Source organism: Rhamphochromis sp. 'chilingali' (genome assembly GCF_963969265.1).
Source record: "Rhamphochromis sp. 'chilingali' genome assembly, chromosome: 1".
Classification (NCBI taxonomy): domain Eukaryota; kingdom Metazoa; phylum Chordata; class Actinopteri; order Cichliformes; family Cichlidae; genus Rhamphochromis; species Rhamphochromis sp. 'chilingali'.
Window position 1 is genome coordinate 45,624,934 of NC_137929.1, and position 21,083 is coordinate 45,646,016.

At 39.5% G+C, this 21,083-nt stretch overlaps 1 protein-coding gene across 7 annotated transcripts in view; it reads left to right on the forward strand.

Annotated features, from left to right (window-relative positions):
* Positions 1 to 21,083, forward strand: part of dysf (dysferlin, limb girdle muscular dystrophy 2B (autosomal recessive)) — a 107,290-nt gene that overhangs the window by 63,910 nt on the left and 22,297 nt on the right. For all 7 annotated transcript variants that reach the window (XM_080903386.1, XM_080903390.1, XM_080903389.1 and 4 more), the window contains 5 exons: positions 6,777 to 6,875; positions 17,556 to 17,684; positions 17,934 to 18,089; positions 18,270 to 18,361; positions 20,752 to 20,922. In XM_080903386.1, the coding sequence (XP_080759512.1) occupies positions 6,777 to 6,875; positions 17,556 to 17,684; positions 17,934 to 18,089; positions 18,270 to 18,361; positions 20,752 to 20,922 (647 nt within the window). The remainder of the gene's footprint in view (positions 1 to 6,776; positions 6,876 to 17,555; positions 17,685 to 17,933; positions 18,090 to 18,269; positions 18,362 to 20,751; positions 20,923 to 21,083) is intronic.

Here is a 21,083-nt window from a genome sequence, read left to right on the forward strand (position 1 = left end):
GAATGAAAAGAATCAGAAAAGTTTCAACTAAAGGAGCAAAAAGAGGCGGCTAATATCTCACGGCACCAGAGAAAGAAAGCATGCTCTCTCATGTGCCGTAAATCCTGGCATCCTTAATCTCTGGGTCGCAACCAAAAGAACAGGTCATGCGCGTATGTCTGATGATTACCAGATTACTGCAGCAGAGTGTGCGCTCAGCAGAGCCGCTTCCAAAGCAGATCAGTCAGATTTAGTTTCAGAGTTGGAAAAGTTTAAGAAGATCGGCTGTCAGGAGCGTCATGGCTCCTCAAAGCTCGGAGGCTCCAGCCCCCCTTTCGTGATATCTGAGATCTAACGTCGCTCAGATGGAAAATGAACATTATATGTCACGTCTCATCGGCAGAATGCGTGCACGATGACAGTATATATCGTGGTTCAAACCAACCTCTGTGTTTTCTCATTTCCATAAGGAAACTGGATTTCAAAAATCTGTCAGGTCACTATAATCTGGTTTTTGTGTCTGCTTTTTCTATCGTTGTACCTCTGCCATTAATTCTTATTAGAATTATTCCACTTCTTCTCCAAAAAGCAGTCAGTTTTGGTTAAAAATCCTGCTCTGAAAATGTTGCAGTTTACCTCAACTTCCATAAATCCTTCCTGGCTGCTTTGGATCCAGAGAAACTAACTGACATGGCTTTGTGCCAGGCGACTTTGTGGCATTTTTGGGGGTTTGTGAAACACACATTTATGGCCCTATAATGACACTGTAACCAGAAACAAGATGTCAAAATAGCTTAGTAAATCATTATTGTTTTTCTTGTTCTGCTAATTTCAGCCACAGGCTGATGTAAGCTGCTGTTCAACTCCAGAATCTGAGCGCTGCACATATTTGTTGCCCAGACCATCATCCAGATGTGTCTGTGCTTTTAAAGATGGCACTGGTGTACTTTTAAGTCTATCATTAGTCGCAAGTTAGTGTTTGAACTTTCAGATATCAGACAGACTTTCAAAAAGCTCCTGTGAAAAGCCTTATTCACTCAACATCTCCCTGACAGTAGAAGGACATTGTTTACTGTAGCTGGTGACCATAGCGGACCATTTAGCAGCTAAAGATGCAGACACAGATGCTTCCCACATTATAGAGAGCCTATCCGACTTGGCATCTGAGGCCAACAGTCAACATTTAGGTAGTTAGGGCATCAGGGTTAAGGCTATCTGTTCTTTTTTTTTATACTTGTTAACCTTTATTTAACAGGACAGTGGAGAGATACCAGGAAAGCCAGGATGAGGGGTAAGACGCACAGTTACTGGCCTCAGGGCAGATTCGAACCCAGGCCTATATGGGTTACCTTCTCAACCCAGTGGGCTGAATCAGTGTCCATGACTTCCTATTCTGTCAGTTAATGTTTGCTAGTCCTCCATATATGATTCCCAATTGTCTTTGGTGTTACATATAGCATGGACTGTTTACTAGCAGCCACAGCTTGCTCAAACAGTCAGTAGCAAATGCAAGAAAGTTTGTTATTTTCAAAACCTGTGTCGCTTTTTGAGGCTTCTGAGGTTCTTTTAAATTGGGGAGAATGTGAGAACAAATTGTTTTCTGCATAGCAGATTGGCTTTTCAGATAAATGGGCTAGTCGGCGGTATGAGTTTAGAACAGCATATGAAAAAAGCTTTCAGAAACTGGACATGCTGTAGATTGAGTCAGCCCTGTGTAATATCAATCAATGATAGCAAAGAAGACATTCATTTATGTGCAAATGCCACAGATTTTTACTTGAGGTTTGCTGTTCTGCCTTGAAACCGCAGTGGAGCAAATGACAAATACATGCAAACAGTTGTGCCTAAGAAGCCAACATAGTTTTTCCACTTTCTTCACACTGACCAGTTTATTTTAGAGGTATGGAATGAGGTCAAAGAAAATTTGAGTTTTTGGCAGAATGGCTTGCTGCTTCAGAAAATTCTCCAGTAGACAACTGATCTTTGAGTAGGAAAAGTTTTTGATTCGGGTGCTTTGAAGTCAACGTTGCCGGATTGGTTGAAATGGACCATACAGTACGTTTTTGGCATAAAATTAGAGGACACTGCACGGTTTCCCGGGTATGCTGCACACCACCAAAGTGAGCCAACATATCCAACCAAGCAGCATCTATAGCTGAAAACTAAGCTTAATTAGTGTGAAAGTTCTCAGTCATCCAGGTCATCATCTGGACCGCTAAGTTATCAGCTACTCCAAACAAACTGCTTTCATGGACTGTGCTGGTTCATCAAACGCACACAGCCACACACAAATAATTACTACAAAGTAGGAACGCACAACATGTTTTACAGATCAAAACTGAAGCACAAACTTCTTTTTTTAATGCAGTTATCTGACAAAAGATGTACTAGCTGTACAGTTAGTCTAGGAAATGTGCATTACAGTTTTGATAAGTAAAGGTTTAGTTACTTTTGTGTTTCTCAGGAATAATTAGCATGTATTTGGTGTAATAAGTGCTTGCCAACCGAGCTTGTTAGTGTTAGCAGATCCTTTTAGACCTCCACCCTTGTGTCCAAATATGCTCACTTCTGGCTCTAAAAGTAGCAGGTGGTGGTAGTGGCCAAAATGCTAACATTTAGGCAAACCAAGCAATGATGTCATGGTGGCAAAGTCCATCTTTTATTCACAGTCTACGGTTCCACAGAGTAACCTCCACAGATGATTCACCGGGTAAATTGCAGCTTTTTGGGAGGCTCCTGATGTCGTCGATTATGTAAGGTCACAATTCATGCTGTTGGAACTTTGGCATGCTGGAACTTATCACAGATTATAATTCATCTAAAAACACTTTTCTTTTCTTGTTAGAGAGCAGCTCCCTTGTGATAAATGTGTATGTTTTTGACATTACAAGGCAACAAAAAGCTCCTAAACGCTCTGTCAGATTTGGCTCTTTATGTGTGTGAACTTTAAAGGAAGCCTCTTCCAGCCCCACCTTTGACCTCTGACTCTGTTGTGGATGGGGTTTCCCCACAAAAAAGCTTTTATGAAGCAGCTCGGTGCTCTTATGAACTCTTATGTAAATGCACTCGCTCTGCTCATAGAGTTCTTGGCAGTGCCAGTCTGGTTTGGTTAGGCTGGCTTTCCCCACAGGGCATAATGATAGGCTGCAAACCACACCGACACCCTGACCAGACCACTACAGGCTCTGTGTGTGTGTGTGTTCGATCTCCAGAGTGTATACTTAGTACAGAGTTTGGAACACTCCACCGGCGGCCTTAATCTGTCTGAATCAGGAGTCGTGGACACACACACTCACTTTCTGGCGCCCTGGTCATCAATGCTTGGCACCAGCAGCACACAGAGGGCACATAAACACACAGCAGACACTTCACGCCTCAGACACAGGGCACTGTGCATGTGTGTGTGTGTGTGTCATGTCCTAGTTAAACGCCACGTGCTGACCTTTTCCATGCCATGCTGCCACTTTGGAAAAATTAGGAATTCCATAGTCCCCCTACTTCTCCTGTGTGCATGTGTGTGTTTCTGTCTCAGAGTTTGTGGGAAGTAGGAGAAAGGGGATTCCACACAAACCCAGTGCCATAAGAGCACTTTTGTTCAACATTTATGCCTTTACTTACACACACACACACACACACACACACACACACACACACACACACACACACACACACACACACACACACACACACAGGAAAAAGTGGCGCATGCGTCACAACTGTGTTTCTGGAGTGTTCCTCAGAGGGTTGAAGGTTGCAGGGCGGGGATGAAATGTGTGTTTTTGTATGTGTGTGAAGATACACACTGTAGGTTGATCTGTCCCCACTGTATTCTCAATTTTTGTGGTCGATGTTTCCTTGTTGTGAGCAGCCAGCAGCTTGCCAACACACACACACACACACACACACACACACACACACACACACACACACACACACACACACACACACACACACGCACACACACACACAGTGAGATGGACAGACTTTTCGCTTCTGTGAGAAAATAATCAAAAATGAGCTTTTAAGTAGCTCTGCGGTCGGCGTTGCCAATGTGAGCAGACTTTTAGTAAATTTGATGGATGAGGCAGCTTCACGCTTGAGAAAATGGAAGTCTTGATAAAACACATGAAACAGGGTTTCTTTCCGAGATGTCACATATTTCCCCAAAAATCACATCGTATAAATCAAAATGAATCCAAACCTCAAAAGGCCATCAGTCAAGATTTCAAAAACAAAGATATATATTTTACCCTCCAAAACAGAACGACATTGTGAGCGCAGGATGACTCATAGCTGTAATAGTAAGGCTTTAACAGCCTTTGATTTAATGCCAGCAGTCATTTTGTAATAGCGGGATTTATTTCTTCTTCTACTTTTTTTTTTTTTATATGGTGTATGTTTCATTTTGGATTGAAACCCCTAATGTGCTATGAGAATAAGTATTAAGAAATGTGTTGAAAAGCTCCTTAAAATGTGTTTAATCCCTCTACTTTAATGCGTGGTTACAATTCTGTCAGCATTTGTGCGTCTGCACTAAGTGATCGTGCAGTCTACGGTGAAATTAAATTTCTCTCTGACCTGTCTTTTGTTGTTAACGCTGACACTAGATGTTACAGTGGGTAAGTTTTGGAGCGCACCGACTTATAAAAAATGCCATTCCAAGCGTGTGAGATGGTGTGGTTTTGCCAAAACCACTGAAATCTTTCACACATTATGCACTACCAGTGCATTATAATCCCCCAGCATCAGATGCTGCTGTTCTTTTGGCATCTGTGCCATGATGCAACGGGTTATTGATGATTGTAAGGGCCTTTGGTGTCACATTTAAATTGGTAGGCTTTTTTTTTTTTTTTTTTTTTTTTTTTTTTAGCTGCAGGGTTAATTTTGTCAAACCAAAACACAATCTTTTCCCAAACCCAACCGAGTAGCTTTTGTAAGCCAAACTAACAGCAGAAATTAAAATTAGGTGAAACAAAGCACGAAATGCAACACTGTGATTTATTACACCAGTGATTTATTGCACTTAAAAAACATTTAATGTGGACCTTTTAAAAGGGAAACTATATGCCCAACTGCACCCAAAACCCTTGTGCATCATGATGGAGCTCCAGTATCTGACACCCATCTGGTGTGAAATTATGTTGGCAGTGCAATATGTGTAAATGCATCTCATTCTGGTAACTTTTGCACTTGCATGCATTTGCCCCATCTGTTAACTCAGGGTGGAAAATTAATTTTCCCAGCAGGCTACATGAGAAACTGGGACTGTTGTGGAGGGCCACACCAATAAGCTTAAAAATTTATATTAAGCAAAGGTGAGATCAGCTTAATTTAGTTCAACAACTCCATTCTGCTTAGTATTAACTTTCTATCTTTATAAAGTGGGACTATTGTGGCGGCCGCATCAATAGGATGAGCTCAATATTACTCCGTATTAATTTTATTTCTTTATAAGCTTACTGTTGCGGTTCTTCACAACCATCCCAGTTTCTCACCTCGTAAGAGCCAAGGACTGTTGTGGAGGACCACACCAATAAACTGAACTCAGTTTTGCTTAATATTCATTTGACCTCTGTGTTATTGGTGCAGCCCTACACAACAGTCCCAGTTTCAGGTGGAGATTGGCTCCAAAAAAGAAAGAAATACTTAGGAAACAATAAAATCAAAGCAATCAATGTTTTCCAGAGACTGAGAAGTAATGCGTTTGGAGAAAACAAATTAAGAGACATTTTGCTTCTAACACTAAAAAACCTTTTTTAGATTATGGGTTTTTTTGTCAGAACTTTAAATGGTATTAAATTTAAGCAGGGGTATGTTAAATTTAGGGTTGCGCACAAATTACAAACTTGGATTCCACTTAGTCTGACCTCTTTCATACTCCCTTAATCACATGAACTACACCAGCCAATCTCTCGGTAGATAACTTCAGTCCAGCCTCAGTGAGTTTGTGTTTTCGGGAAGGTAGTTAACATTTTCACATTTTCACTACATCTGGCCTCGTCTGATCAGCATAAAACACCCAAAAAAGACAATGAAAGCACCAAGTATTTTTTGTTCCTGAAGAATATTACTAGGTTATAGAGAGACGTGGTGAAAAACAGCTTGGAGCAAGGTAGCAGAATAATTAATTTCTTCATGAATAAATATACATTTTTGGACTCTTTTGGCATAACTCGGTTCTTCTTATGTCCATGTTGATTTTCGTCCACCTTGTGCCAGTTCCCATCCCAGTGTTTCCCGTTTCCATTGCCTCAGAACGCCCATATACCATGACCTTAATGCCATGGAGTCACCAGAGACAATTTTTACTTGTGTTGACATAACTTGGCTAACTCGATGTTGCCATGCGATCATTGGAAAAATCATGAAAAGCGCTGCAGTGCTCTACAAAGTCAAATAGCACTCACTGCAGGACTTTGAACAGGTTTGAAAGGTCAAAGGTTCTTCAGAAGAAGTTCAGATATCAAACAAACACAGCCCATAAACGACACAAAAATCACTTTCAGTAGCCACAGACAATTTGGTGGGATTGGAAATGACCTTTCAAGTATTTATTTATTTATTTTTAGTTTGACTCGTCAGGTAAATGAAGCAGCAAGAAAGTAACGCAAACATGAAGTCTAACCAACACAAATATTTTTTTAAATAATATTACGCAAGCCATAAGACTGCATGCAGAGCAAACCTGAATGATTCAAAAGTATCATTTGGGTTTTACCAAACAACACAGCCTTATTTATATTCAGCACCTCCTATTCAACCTTCCAAACTCTGACATCTGATTGTGTGACCAACAGGGAGAAGAGATTATGGACTGGTGGAGTAAGTTCTACGCATCAACTGGAGAGAAAAACAAGTGTGCGACTTATCTGGAGGAAGGCTTTGACACTCTCAAGGTAAGGATGTGTGTTAAGTGCTTGTAGGAAACAAATGTTGTTGTTTTTTTGTTTTTTCCTTAACTAAATGTATATATCTTTCAAATGAAGCTTGCAAATAATACATATGTTACAACTAGATACAAGATTCTTATTAAGTTTGTCTAGTATAATGTGGGAATTCATATATTCGAACATGCAATTGGCTATATTCTTTAGGCAGCTGTGGCTCAAGTGGTAAGTTAATTCAAAGCATTAATTGTATCCATCTTTTACTGGTCCAGCCCTTTGCAGCAGCCCTACTTTTTCCATTTGATCCATGAGAAAATTAACCACCTAACCCTTTATTAACCTCTTAGCATCCAGGGGTGGACAATTCGTTTTCCCAAGAGAAAATGGGACAGTTGTGGAGGGCTGCTTAATCAGTTAATAAATCTGAAATAACATTCGATTATTCTGACTCACATTTGACAAAATGTAAAGCTTCAAAGTTCCAGCTGTCTGAAGCATGAACCAACACCAATAATGTAACAGCTTGTAAGATAGCATTGGTTTAGTACTAAATTTAGTTTAAATGGGGAGGCTGATGGTGAGAGAAGTGTCTTCTTTATTCCTACAAGGCATATCTGAAGTTATTTTGAAGCAGATGTATGTAAATGAATTCGTTGAGGCATTGGTCAGCAGAACTCTGCCAAATCTGATAAAACCTTTGCACAAGGTTATGGTTTCACTTATGACTCAGTGTGCCAGCATGTTCAGTGTCTTTGGCTCATCACACCAGAGCACTAAGCAAATCATGTTATGGATACTGCTAAATTAGTACAATTATAAGTGCACTTACCTGAATAATTTTTGTATACACCTGCTGTCACAGAGTTTAAACTTTTTTCTAACCTCTGCTTTGTCAATGCATCAGTGCAATAACACTCCTGTAGCTTTTGGGCAGCTGTGGCTCAGGTGGTAGGTTAATGTAACGGGTTAATGTGAAGTGCAGGCCATTTATCATCTATGAAGGACTATGGAATACAACATTTTTCCATATGGGTAAGAGAGATGATCCAAATGCCGGACACTGCAGACTGAATATTAAGCAATAGGCAAGCCTTTAATGCAAACTATCAAAGAAAACTATGCTTCAAAGTTAAAACGTAAAACAATAAATAAGTAAATAACAGGAGATAATCAAAAGTCGAATACAAAATAGCCAAAAACAGTCAAAGGAAAAAAGAACCCAAGGAACATGACAAATTAAAAAATGTAATTGTTTCATTGTTTAATTGTCTTTGCGCTCTTTGGGGCTGCTTTCATGAGTAAATAATTTTATGTGACATGTGCATCTTGTAAAACTGCACTACATACTATTACTATTTGAGGAAATATGTAAGTTCTTGTGATATCTTTGTATTTCTATAATAGTATGAAATTTATGCACACATTCCCCATTTTTCCCTGTTAAGGCACACATTCCACAAAGTTTACTTATTGTATATGGTGTGGTTTCCTGGCCTTCATAAATAAAAGATTAATAGACGCTAAAAGGTAATTGTCAGCTTTGAGCTGAAAGGTTTGCAGCTATTATTTTTATGATTTGTGTAGTTTCAGACCAAAAATAAAGATCATGTTCAATTACAAGAGTTTACCTATTTAATTTACATAGTATTTATTGTGTTTTTATTCTTTTTCATTAGTATTGTAAGTCACATAATAATTGGAAAAGTGTTGTACATTGTTTTGGGGTTTTGTATTTCTTCTGTTGACGCTTTTGTCATAAAAATAACCCTGACGTGCATTGTGGGGGGGGGGAGACAGTTTTATTCAGTGGTAATCTGACACTATCTTCCAAAATGCTTATTTAACATCTCCATCAATGTGCATGTACACTGTCACTAAATAAACAGACACTTTTTTTCTTTTGTTTTATTTCTAGGGGAACAGTTTTTTTGGGACTGGGAAAGTACCCCTTAATGAACCACCATTATACTTTAGACCCTTGATATTTACTTTGCAGTTTGTGTCTTGCAGACATAAACTGCGAAACTTAATGTAAATGCACAAAGTGGACCTTTCATCTTACAAAGCAACAAATGTATTAGATTGCCTTATTAGATCTTTTTAGAAACAATAAAACATAATTTAGTTGAAATCTGCCAAAACCTGATATTATCTACTATGCAACTAACAAATCATGATTTTATATCCAAATGTGAGCTGGTACACTAGACTTCTCTGAGAAGCTTAACATTCAAGATGCAAGTAAATAACTGCACATGGGTATTTTAATCAAAGAACATTGATGTGCATTATTAACAATATAATTTTGATGAAAGAGTATGTGTATATTGGTGGATTATTTACTATAGAAACTTTGTAAAAATGACTTTATTTTAATTATTAGTACTGTTTAGGGCAGCTCTGGCATAAACCTTATACTGGGTGGTGGTTTAATAAATTTGTTAGCTCAACACAGTGGAAGCAAAGGAATATGCATTGAAGAAAAGAACATGTTGGAATTACGTAATTCAATATAGATGTTGGTTGCACACAGATGTTTTGTTTTGGGAGCAACTTGAACAATTGAGTTAAATTAACACTTAACTTTAAACCATAAAGCAATTCCGTTAAATACACCTAAGATGCTTACATAAATCCAAGAGATGGCCCGTGTCCTTTTTTCAGTGTATGCGTATATGCTTTTAATTTACCCAAAATAAACAGCAATAAAATATTGCATCTTGAGATGTAAAAGTGAGAGACTACACCATTTCTATCTGGGGACACTGGCTTTCGGAAATGTGCTCATAGTTACTTAGCTTGGAGTCAAGGCTGGACTGGGACAAAAAATCGGCCCGGGCATTTTGACTAGAGACCGGCCCACCAGGATAAAGATTGAAAATGTGACATCATTCAGGGGTAAAACCGCAAAGGATTCTGGGAACTTGTGGCAAGAGGTACTAGCGCACGCAGGCTTTCAATTGAACTCAGTTACACAGCGATAAGAAGAAACCCAAAAAATGTCAAGAAGCTGTTGTATTAACTGCAATAGCCGGTCGCATGACAGCCACGGAAAGCCGACGGGTAAAGAGATCGTTTTTTTTATCAGATTACGTCGTTGAAGAGAAATTTTTTAAGCAATGTTTCTGAAGTAAGAGCCGACGGATGGTCTGGATATACCAAATACAATGTCTCAGAACACTCCAGCTCACATGTTGGTCTCCTCCAAGCATTCCCACAAAGGTCAGTCTTCTGTTGTAGTTAATACATCATTTTTCTTAACATAATTGGTGATATAGGTTACAAGCAAGTCTGGCGCTGAACAGAAATTGTTGCGCTATGCTCCTTTATTTATTGTGCATAAATAGTGAATTGTCCTGACACAATATTGCGTTTCACTTCTGTTATTACCATGGTACATTGACAAAAACATATACTTTTATTCACAGGATAAAACAGTTGTTTTGTATCACTAATTGTCCAGTGCGATTACGACATACAATATTATTGTCACTGCTACATTTCTGTGATGGGTACCAGAAATTATTTCCACTACTAATTAATTACCGTTGAGCTCAAAGGTCCTATTAATAAACGGTTAACGAATGTGTATTTATGAAGACGATTTGTGAGACTGGTAAACTTACCTTTGTTCCTACGATGGTCTTTCGTTCTACACGGTGCATTTCAAGGTCCTGCACCCATCCGTCGGTAAACTGTACCTGGGCTTGTTGCAGTGACCTGAAGTTACTAAACTTCACGAGTGTATGCACTCACTCCAAGAACCGTATAATTATAAATCTGAGCGTGGTGAAAGTTGGGCAGCACGCTAACGTCTTTTGTCCACTCTGTGTGCTCGTAAGGGTCTGACCCTTTCACTCCTTTGATTTTTTCCTCGTATCTTTTCTTTGTCTTTTCGTCGAGTCTGTCTTTGTATGGACCGGCATTGTTCTCCTTTTGTTTTGTACATTCCTTTGTTGTGCGGCAAAGAAAAAACAAGAAGGTATTGGAACCGGAGAATGAACGTTTTGCGGTGCTGCAAATGCTTGCATTTGATGCGGTACTTGGATTGTTTTGCCACGAGTTCCCGGCATGCAATGCGCGAAAATCACGTGATTGCTAAACAAGGGGGAGGGTGCATCCGGCCTCCTCGGCTGTAATTGGTCCAGCCCAGAGTCGATCATGACCAATTGGCCAATCCAACACCTTTCATTATATATACCCTTCCTAAAAAATTTTTTTTAAAAAATCCATCGGCCCATAAAAACAAAAAATCGCCAGCATATCGGGCATACCGAGCAAATGCCCGGTATGCCCGATGGCCAGTCCAGCTATGCTTGGAGTCCCAACAATTAATTGATGTGTAATTCATGCACCTTGGACTTGTATGGACAGAAATTGACTTTTACCATACCCTAATTTCTGAGAGTATAATAGCGTAAAGGTAACAGTAGCAGAAAGAATAAAAACTGAGAAAGTAATAAGAAAACATGAAAAAGATGGAGACGCCTTTAGCCTTTGTTCCTTTTTCTTAAAACCCGTTCATTGCTCTAAACCTCACCATTTAAATCATTTATCTGCCCTAATGCCAGTTCACTCTGTCAGTCTGTCATTCCCCTCCTCCCCCTCTCTTCTCATGCTCCATCATCACAAGTCTCGGCATCGTGACATTCTGTCCGTTTCCCTAACTTCTTCATCCATGACTCATCCATGTTGAATTTGCTTTGGGAACACCACAGTGGGAGAGATTCAGGGAAAAGGCTGTGCTCTGATGTTGGCGACTCCGAAATGAGCCGTCGTCAATGTTTGTCTATAGTCTGGTCCTTTAAGAGTCTGCCGCCATCCCAGGAGCAACCCTTGATCGCCCACGCTCTGTTCAACCCTTATCCCGTTTCTCTTGGCCCAAACGGCGACCTTTCCTTCCACCGGGATTCAAAGCACACGTCAGTCTCTTGTCTGATTCCCAAACAAATGACTAATCATGTCAGAATGTTGCCTTTTTTATTACTCTTTAATTAGAGCTCTAACCTCTGCCTTGAAAGCCCTTTCACATCATCACAGCAATAACAACAGCTTTTCTGCATGTACCCTGACATACATGTTGTACAAAGTCAAAATCAAGGGCTTAAAAATTAAATATTAGTAATTGATAGGCTTTAAGTGTATTTATTAATATTATTAAATCACATAGCAACACAGTTTGTCATGAATCTAATGAAAAACGTTTAAAAATAGGTTTTAACATCCAGAGATTTTCCATAAAAGCCATGCTATATATGCTGTAATGTCAAATAATATTTCTTTGCCTCTTTCTTTATATGAAACCATTAAAGTAGAGCTCAAACTAAATGGCACAGTAGAGAACAATTACATCTTGCCCAATAGTCATTGACCCTTGAAAGACTCTTTCCATTTTTCGAGTGGTTGTATTTTTTTCAGTCAGGAGCCTATTAAATGGTTTCACCCTGGCCGATGGAAACACATCTAAGTCACCTCTGAGTTTTTGCGACATTTCAAAACTTTGCTCAAAATTCAGTTGACGGTTGGATGGAAACTAGTGAAATGACCAGTGAGCCACTGATTCCATCGTCACATTGCCTCACTTTCACCCTTTCACCGACCAACTCAGTGCCAACACCTCCTTTTGATTTACTCCCCCCCACCCCCGCCCCTCTCCACTTTTCTCCCACTCTGTTTCCTTTATGTCTTTGACAAGTCCTTAACTCAGATCTGCTACTGTCACAGGGAAATTAGCTGCTGTTTCCAACCTTTTTCAACCTCTTTTTCTGATTTCCTCTGACCTTTCACTGTCTTTGGGTAGCAACTGTCAGCAGACACAGTTTCCAGCCCTTGCTCTGACCTGAGGAAAATTTGCTTACTTTTCTTCTCAGCCTTGGCTTTGTGCTCCCCTCATTTTGTCACCTTTCTGGTTCTGTTTCCATCTCCTCCCGCTGCTGCAAAAACTTTTTCAGTTACATCACCAATTTAGCACACTGGTGTGCCACTCATATGAAGGTGGACAAGAAAATGACATTCGAAAAGGGCTAAATATTTGAGAACAAGTGAAAATAGAGACTTTGCTAAAAAAATAAATAAACTGGCATAAATGGGAGAATAAAATTAATTGTCTGGAAGAGTAATGCAATCCACTAGAGAATAAGTAAATACCACAAAGATTTTCTTCATCAGAATGAATGAAAATGTTCACTGCATGTATTATTGTAGGGTAATTACCTTACAATATGAAGCGTCTTGAGCTGTTGTTGTGATTTGGTACTATATAAATAACATGGAATTGAATTGAACTTCAGTGTGGCCAGTTCCCTGCTATCACTATAAAAAAAGTCAAAATTAAGAAAGACCTTTTTTTTTTAAACATATGTTTTTATCATCATATTGTACGAGACTCCTCAGACCAGACAATGTCCTTCCAATCTTCTAGTGTCCAGTTTTGACAATAGAAGCTTGTGTGAATTGTAGCTTCCGTTTCCTGTTCTTGGCTGACATAAGTGACACTCGGTATGGTCTTCTGCTACTGTAGCCAATCTTCTTGTGAATTAAGAGATACCATTTTGCAAATCTTCATTTGGAAAATAGAAAAAACCCTGGTGATTATTTGTGTTACAGCTCAAAGCAGTCCAGCTGTTCTCCTCTGACCTCTGGTATCAGTGAGGCATTTTTACTCCTAGAAGTGCTGCTCACTGCATATTTTCTCTTTTTCCTGACCACTCTCCATTTGGTCATCCTAGTAGATCGGCAGTTTCTGAAATACTCAGACCAGCCTGTCTGTCACCAATTACCATGTGACATTCAAAATCATTTAAATCAGCTTCATTTTGATGATAAGTTTGAAGTACAGCTAAATGCATGGGTTTGCTGTCAGACAAAGCCTTGGGTTTTGCCACTATGATGCTTCAGCTACAACAGTGTTTGAATAAAATAAGTTTGAAAGCACCAAAAAGTTCACATAAAACTTTATATTATCGGGCTAAATACATGGTTTAAACATGATGAAGACAAAGGCTGTGTTAGATAGACATGATAGCAATATGCTCTGTCAACACGCAATGATTAGCACAAAGATAATGCTATGCTTTGCTAGCAATGCTAATATCAAAGCTAATATTTCTCCATATACTATTTTACAACTGTAATAATCTGTGTGGAGTTGCATGTATTTTGTGTTTCCTACCGTTTTGTAAGATTTATTAGCTCCAGTTTCAGCAACGCAGACATCTTTGAACTTAAACTTAAAAAAGCAGGAGGCATGGCACAGTCAAGACCGTGTTAATGCTCTGGTTTGAAACATGCAAACAAATGACACTAAGGCTACGTGCACACTAATGCGTTTTTGTTTAAAAACGCATAGTTTTCTCTCCGTCTTGGCCTCTCGTCCACACTGAGACGGCATTTTCGCTCATGGAAAACGCAGCGTTTTCAAAACGCTCTCGAAAACGGATACATTTGAAAATGGTGCTTTCGCGTCGCAGTGTGGACAGTGAAAACGCAGACTTTGTAAAACGATGATGCATGTTAGTCATATGCTGCAGTCATGTGACCAATTAAACTAAGATAGCGGAGGGCATTATACAGCAGTTGTTTTGTTTTTCTACTTTATACTTTTGTGTTACTCGCAGCAACAACTCCACCTCATTGTTAGTCCATTTAAAAAACTCGGTGCCTTTCCTCGACATTTTGCCGCGACGTTTCAAAGAGTAAATAAGCGGCAGACAGAAATGAGGTAGGTCGAATCTTCTTGCATTTCATGCATGCGCAGTACTGGAACGTAAGCGTTTTCGTCCATTTCAATGTGGACACACAACTCTGTGAAAACGACTGAAAACGCTAGTGTGGACGCGAAGCGTTTTCGGATGAAAACGCTGTTTTCAAATCTATCCAGGCTAGTGTGGACGTAGCCTAAAGGGTTATCATTGCATTTAAATGTGACACCAAGTCCTAATCAAGCATCCAAACATGAGCAAGAGTCAGTTGAAGTTTTTTATGTGGTATTTCACTAAGTTCATGTTTGTCACATCTGATTTTTATGCAGGGCACATGATACATGGTTTATCTCATTGTGTACAATGACCTTAAAGTTAATACAGGCTAGAAGAAAGAGTATAATGCTAATGCTAGGGCATAGCTTGTAACACTCTAAAAGTTAGCTAGCACTAAAGTGATTTATAGCAATTTAAAAAAAACTATTCATCATTTAAACAATTTGGTAAACCAAGTCATAAAACAGCTTTGACTGGTGACATTCAGGAACAAGAGCTGTGATTGCCACTGTGGTTTCTAGTGGGTGCGCTGCATTTTTTTTTTTTTTTTTTTTTACTTTCTTGCTGTCTTACATCAGCCTTTACCTCATCTCCTAATTTTTCCATTTTACCTTCTTTGTACTGTCCTTTTCAATCCACACAGTGATGTTCTCTCAAACCTTGGGCTTACTCCACTGCTTCCACACTCTGACCACTCATTTCACATCTTTGCTTCTGCCCTGCAACAGACAGCAGAACTGGTTAGTTTTGCTTCTGTCACAAAGACACCGCTGTTACCACCCTTGTTATGACTTCGCCTGTCTCTTGGCGTCTCCTTTCCCACCGCCTTCCATCTCCATTGGTATTGGGTGCATTTCCAAACTTGTCTTGCTCTGTTGAGAACAAGCCAGCTATTTCTTAGTCAGAACCAATGGCTTTTTTGAGTCTCTGCTTCATGGTAGATGTCAGTACAAGTTCAAAGTGTTATTTTGAGCTTTTTTTTAAAAGAAAGAAAAATAAAATGCAAACTGTTAACTGGTGAATTTGAGAAGGTGACCTTTAACGTTTTGATCGAGAAAGGTTTGCTATTTTCTGTCTTTTTTTTCATGTAAGGTTAATTTAGCTAAACTTTATATCAAAAACGTAATTTCTAAGTACATTTTCTATAAGTGATATGATTTAATCATATCGTGGTTTAATCAGCAAGGTATCTGTTTATTACCTGTGTGTATCCTATACATTATTAACTGTATATGCTTTGCCAGAGCCTTTTTCTCCACGCTCTGCCTTGCCCTTTTGGGTTTGGTGTTGAAGTACTGAAATGAATCGCTGTTTCCAGACCTTTCATTCATTTACATCACCCCCGTCGTCGGTATGTTTCCACAGTTCCTGCCCCCATTCCTGCTTTTCCAACTCTTTCACCTCTCTCCTTTCACAGCATTAACCGTACACCCTTCATTTCATCCAACACAACCCCCTTGTTTCTCCTCATTTCCTAACAATCCTCTTTCCTCCCCTTCCCAGTTTAATAACAAAGTAAATGGAAAGCATCTCATTGCTTTCACAACCTTTCTCCTCCCTCTTTCAATTCATTTTGAAAAAGTGCTTGCAAGACCACTGTCTTAGTTTCTGCATAACTTGAAAAAAAATATGTGCAAGAAAGAAACAACAGCCTTTTGTTTAACAACAATCTTCCAATAATGAGATTTGGGAGTGCACATGTTCCCCCAGCAACAGGTTGTTATCACAGGGTCACTGGCTGGTTTGTTGGACTGCGTAAGTGGAGACTTTAGCAAGCATTTCACCAGCAAATCCCATTAACATCCAACAGCCACTCGCTGAAGAAAGTCAATGAATTTGACTGAGTTAGTGAAGTAGAAAATCATCACTAATGAAAACAAATTAATCTAGTCATGCTTTGGACCCATTGAATTCTCACACATGTGTATCTAATTTGAAAAAAAACTTGATAAACTTGATAATGTCTTAAAAACTGAACATGAATTAGATGTAAACACCACTGTTATTCTTATATATTGATGAGCTCTTTAGCTTTGCATGATTCACAGCTTAAAATAAGCCTTGTGTATCTTTTACTGGACCTCAATTCATCCATGTTTGGCTTCTCCCTATTTTGACCAACTTTATTGTGATTGGCTGTCCCTCATAAAAGGCTTGAACATCAGGTGGTCTCCTCTGTGGACACTTTGCGTTGCATGCATCTGCATGCATCCGAGGCAGTGGACTTCAGTGAAGTATAACAGGAATGATTACTCAGCCGTGGTGCCTCCAGCTGCCTGTGTCCTTGTCTGCAACAGAGTATAATTGAGGCCTTGGGGATATCCCCTCTCTATGACATCATGCAGATCCAAGACTTGGAAAACCTCAGTCTGAAGGCTGAGCTTTTGGCTCACAGGGATTACTTTTACATACTCTGAATTCATTATTTGAAATTTTAAACATGTTGATTGCGACAGATCCAAAAAGCATTTTCTTTCTCATTCTCTGCGTTTACATTCACAGCCCCTCTTCTTCTTTCTCTTTGTCTGCTCACCAATTTTCATTGGCTCTGATGTTTTCATGTTCACTACTCTAAATAGTAAGCATATGATGTGTCCTCCTTCCATACCCCAAGCGTCTCTTCCTTTTATTCCTTTCTGAGTCTTCTGTAATTTAAAATATGTCTTTCATTCTGTCATCTCCACATCTTGTTGCGCTGTGGACTTTCATCCATCTCTGCCCCTCTTTTACACTCTCTTAAATGTCTTTTTTTTTCTTTTTTTTCTTTTTTTTCTCCTACCTCCTTATTCTGCTTTTCCTCTTTCTCTTTTTTTTTTTTTTTTTTTTTTTGCCCCAAACGTATCTATTACTTTGTAATGTGTGAGTCAGCTATTAAAATAGACCTGTTTTAGGGCTAAATAAACTCCTATCCCGCTCTGCTCTTCCTCCTCAGGTGTATGACCGGGAGCTGGAGAAGATCGAGGATTTTAAAGGACTTTCTGATTTCTGCCAAACATTCAAACTGTACAGAGGAAAGACTCAAGATGAAGGAGAAGATCCCTCAGTGGTGGGAGAGTTCAAGGTAAATGCAAAGTTTAAAAGTTGTTCGGTCGAGTCTCACTATTTGCCATTTTCTTCTAGTCGCCACATTGCAAGTTGTTGCAGCCTGATGTGAAGTTACGTATCACATATCACATGCTAAATTGTGCCTAGAGCTTATCTCGATTCATTCATCTTTGTCGGTACTTATTAATTTAAAAGCTTCCTTTACACCACTTCACATCTACTTCTTTAATTCACAATCCCTCCACCCCTCTCCCTTATGAACCAGGGCATGTTTAAGATCTACCCCCTGCCAGATGACCCCGGTGCCCCTGTTCCCCCAAGGCAGTTCAGAAAGCTGCCTCCCAATGGCATCGAGGAGTGCTTGGTCCGAGTCTACATCATCCAGGCTCATGGACTCCAGCCCAAAGACCCCAATGGGAAGGTATAAGGGGAGAAAGGGAGAGAAATGTAGAAGAGGATGGCTAGAAAATGTAACCAGAATTAGGTACTCATGGTTAGGATACTCATTAAGGTCAAGGAAAAGATTTGTACCAAGGAGGGTATAAGTGATACCAAGGAAATAGAAGATGACATGAGTTAACAGAAAGCTTGTTGTTCTCAGTGTGACCCGTATGTGAAGATCACGCTGGGGAAGAAGTCAGTCAACGACCATGAAAACTACATCCCCTGTACACTGGACCCAGTCTTTGGAAAGTACGTACACTAATGCCTCTTTGGTCTGTCCCTCTTTCCCCCCTTTCTGTCTATCTGTGCCTAAAACCAAAAGTCTGGACTTCCCCGATCTTGCTGACTCGGAGGCGATCCACAGACTTTCAGAGTCTCTGGTCTAGAGGCAGGCTTCCTTAAACTTCACTCCTCTATCCTCTGTTATTCCATGCAAACCAGCACACCCTGGCACATATTTCATACCACTTGACATTTTCAGTGCCATAAACCGCAATGGTTCACAGGGAACTGAATACCTACCCATGGGTTCCTGTTAATTGATGAATTGTTTTATATTGAATGTCTTAATATCAATAAAATGTTAAAAAACAAAATACAGAACAGGAAAATATACCATGAGAAACTATTTATTACACAATTTACACAGGGGTAGGATGAAGTGTACACATGTTGCACTGTTGTCACGTATCATGTATAAAGGTCCCAATCTGTCCCCAAGTTAAAAGGATGTGGATTCAGTCTGTATCTAACTGTGCCACAAATCTTTGTGTATGTGTAGAGGGATGAAGGTTGTATGTCCCGGCTGATTCCTAGTTTGGACAAAAATAATAATAATTGAGGATGCAGTACAAAAACTAACTTTTAAATGTTATTCTTTAACTAAACTGAAGTTTAAATTTTGCATTTGTTTATATTCAGCACTCTGGGACTGATTATGCTCATTTCCACATCCTCATGTTTATTCTTGAGCTCTACTAGAGTCGCTTTGCAAACTTCAAATATTTGTTAATCTTATATTAGGACTTGTTCCTCTGTCTGTTTACCTCTAGCTGTTTTACTGCCCTTCCTTTTAAGGCCACCTCCTTGTTAAGCTAACTTCCCTGTGATTGGATGTCCTTTACAAACAGAAGGTTTGGGTGGGGCTATTGTGCTCACAGACAGAGCAGTTTCCCTCTAATGACTACATCCACTCTGACACCATACAGAGCCTAAGAGCAGACAAAAACTGCCTGAAACCTGAGCATTGTGCTCACAGGGATTACTTATACATATACAGAATGTATTATTTGAACCTTTGCTCATTTGCCATGTTTAATATCAACTTCAACCATCATATACATAAGCATAATTAAAAGTTATTTGAAAAAAAGTAATCAATTGGTGGTCGATAAAGCAAATAGACTTTTTTGGAGACTAATAAAACCAGCTGAGTATGAGACGTCATCAGCAGGTGGCCTCTTTGCTTAGTTGGTAATCCAGCTCTGGTGATTGCTGCATAAATTTAGCATGAAGCAGTGTTATAGAGAACTTTTGTATAATTTTATTAAAGCTTCTCTCTATCTTTTTTAGAGCTAATAAAATATAATGACTTTAAAAGAAGCTGACAAAATGAAACTAAAGAGGGTACAATAATAAAACATGGATTCTTAAAATAATTAAAAGACAATCCATTGTAAAATGTTCATAAAACAAAAAAATCTTGATTAAAAAAACCCAACTAACTATCCTCTAACTATTCTATTCCACTTATCCTTATTCAGCTTCACAGTGGGCAGGAGCCTATCCCACCTACAATAGGGCGAGAGGCGGGGTACACACTGGTCAGGTCGCCAGTCTGACCCAGTTCTAACACAGACCCACAACCATTCAAACCTATGGGAAATGTAGAATAACCATTTAACCTAACCCCACTAAGTGCATGTCTTTGGACTGTGAGAGTACCCAGAGAAACCAGACAGACACAGGGACAGCTCTGCAAACTCATGTCTTACATGATGATGATGAGGATGATGAGGATCCAGTCTAAATACATGACTCAGAATTATTTCCATAAGCACACATACTGAATTCACTCTGTCACTCTTTCGTATGCTTGTTACTCTATTTTGTGTCCTTCGCCCTTATGTGTGTTTTCTTGCCAGTAGGGGTCACTACACACAAACCAATCAGAGCACCAGACCACAGTAGAGCAGAAACTTGGTGCACATCAGAGCTCCGACTGCTGGCTGTAAACTGCTCTCAGTCAGTGTGACAAGTCAGTGCACACCAGCGTTCTGCTAAAATGTCTTTCCATAGACTCATGAAGACGGCAACAGGGGGATAGGCTTGACAAATGTCCTAGCAGACCAGCACACATTACTCATCACAGGAGTGAAACTTAAGAAGTTCCTTCAAGTGGACGTGCAGATTTATGCTCCTTTTCCAGGAGGTTTTATCTGACATTGCATGTTAGGACATAATTTTGGCCTTAAAAACCACAAAAATTGTATCTGCATTTCAATCACTTCTACATGCATTTAAAATGTGATCACAATTCCTGTCATTGATGTGGTCACACAAACGCGTGAGAGGCCACTGGAAAGCTCCTAATGCCTGAACCAAAGCTGAAAATCCTTTTCTGCTTTCCTTTTCTACAGGATGTTTGAGCTCACATGTTCTCTCCCACTGGAAAAGGACCTTCGCGTGATGCTGTACGACCACGACATGCTCACCAAAGACGAGAAGATCGGCGAGACGGTGATTGACCTGGAGAACCGCTTCCTGTCCAAATATGGAGCCATGTGTGGCCTGCCACAGTCATATCATGTGTGAGGAGACATTTTTTTCTGTTTATTAAGCTTAAACTGAATTTCAATTAAACTGATAAAATTAGACCCTGAACTGTTCCAGATGTCACCCAACAGAAATGGATGTGAGAACAAAACCTTTTTTTTGTGACAATGATTATAGACAGACGAGATCGCGGATA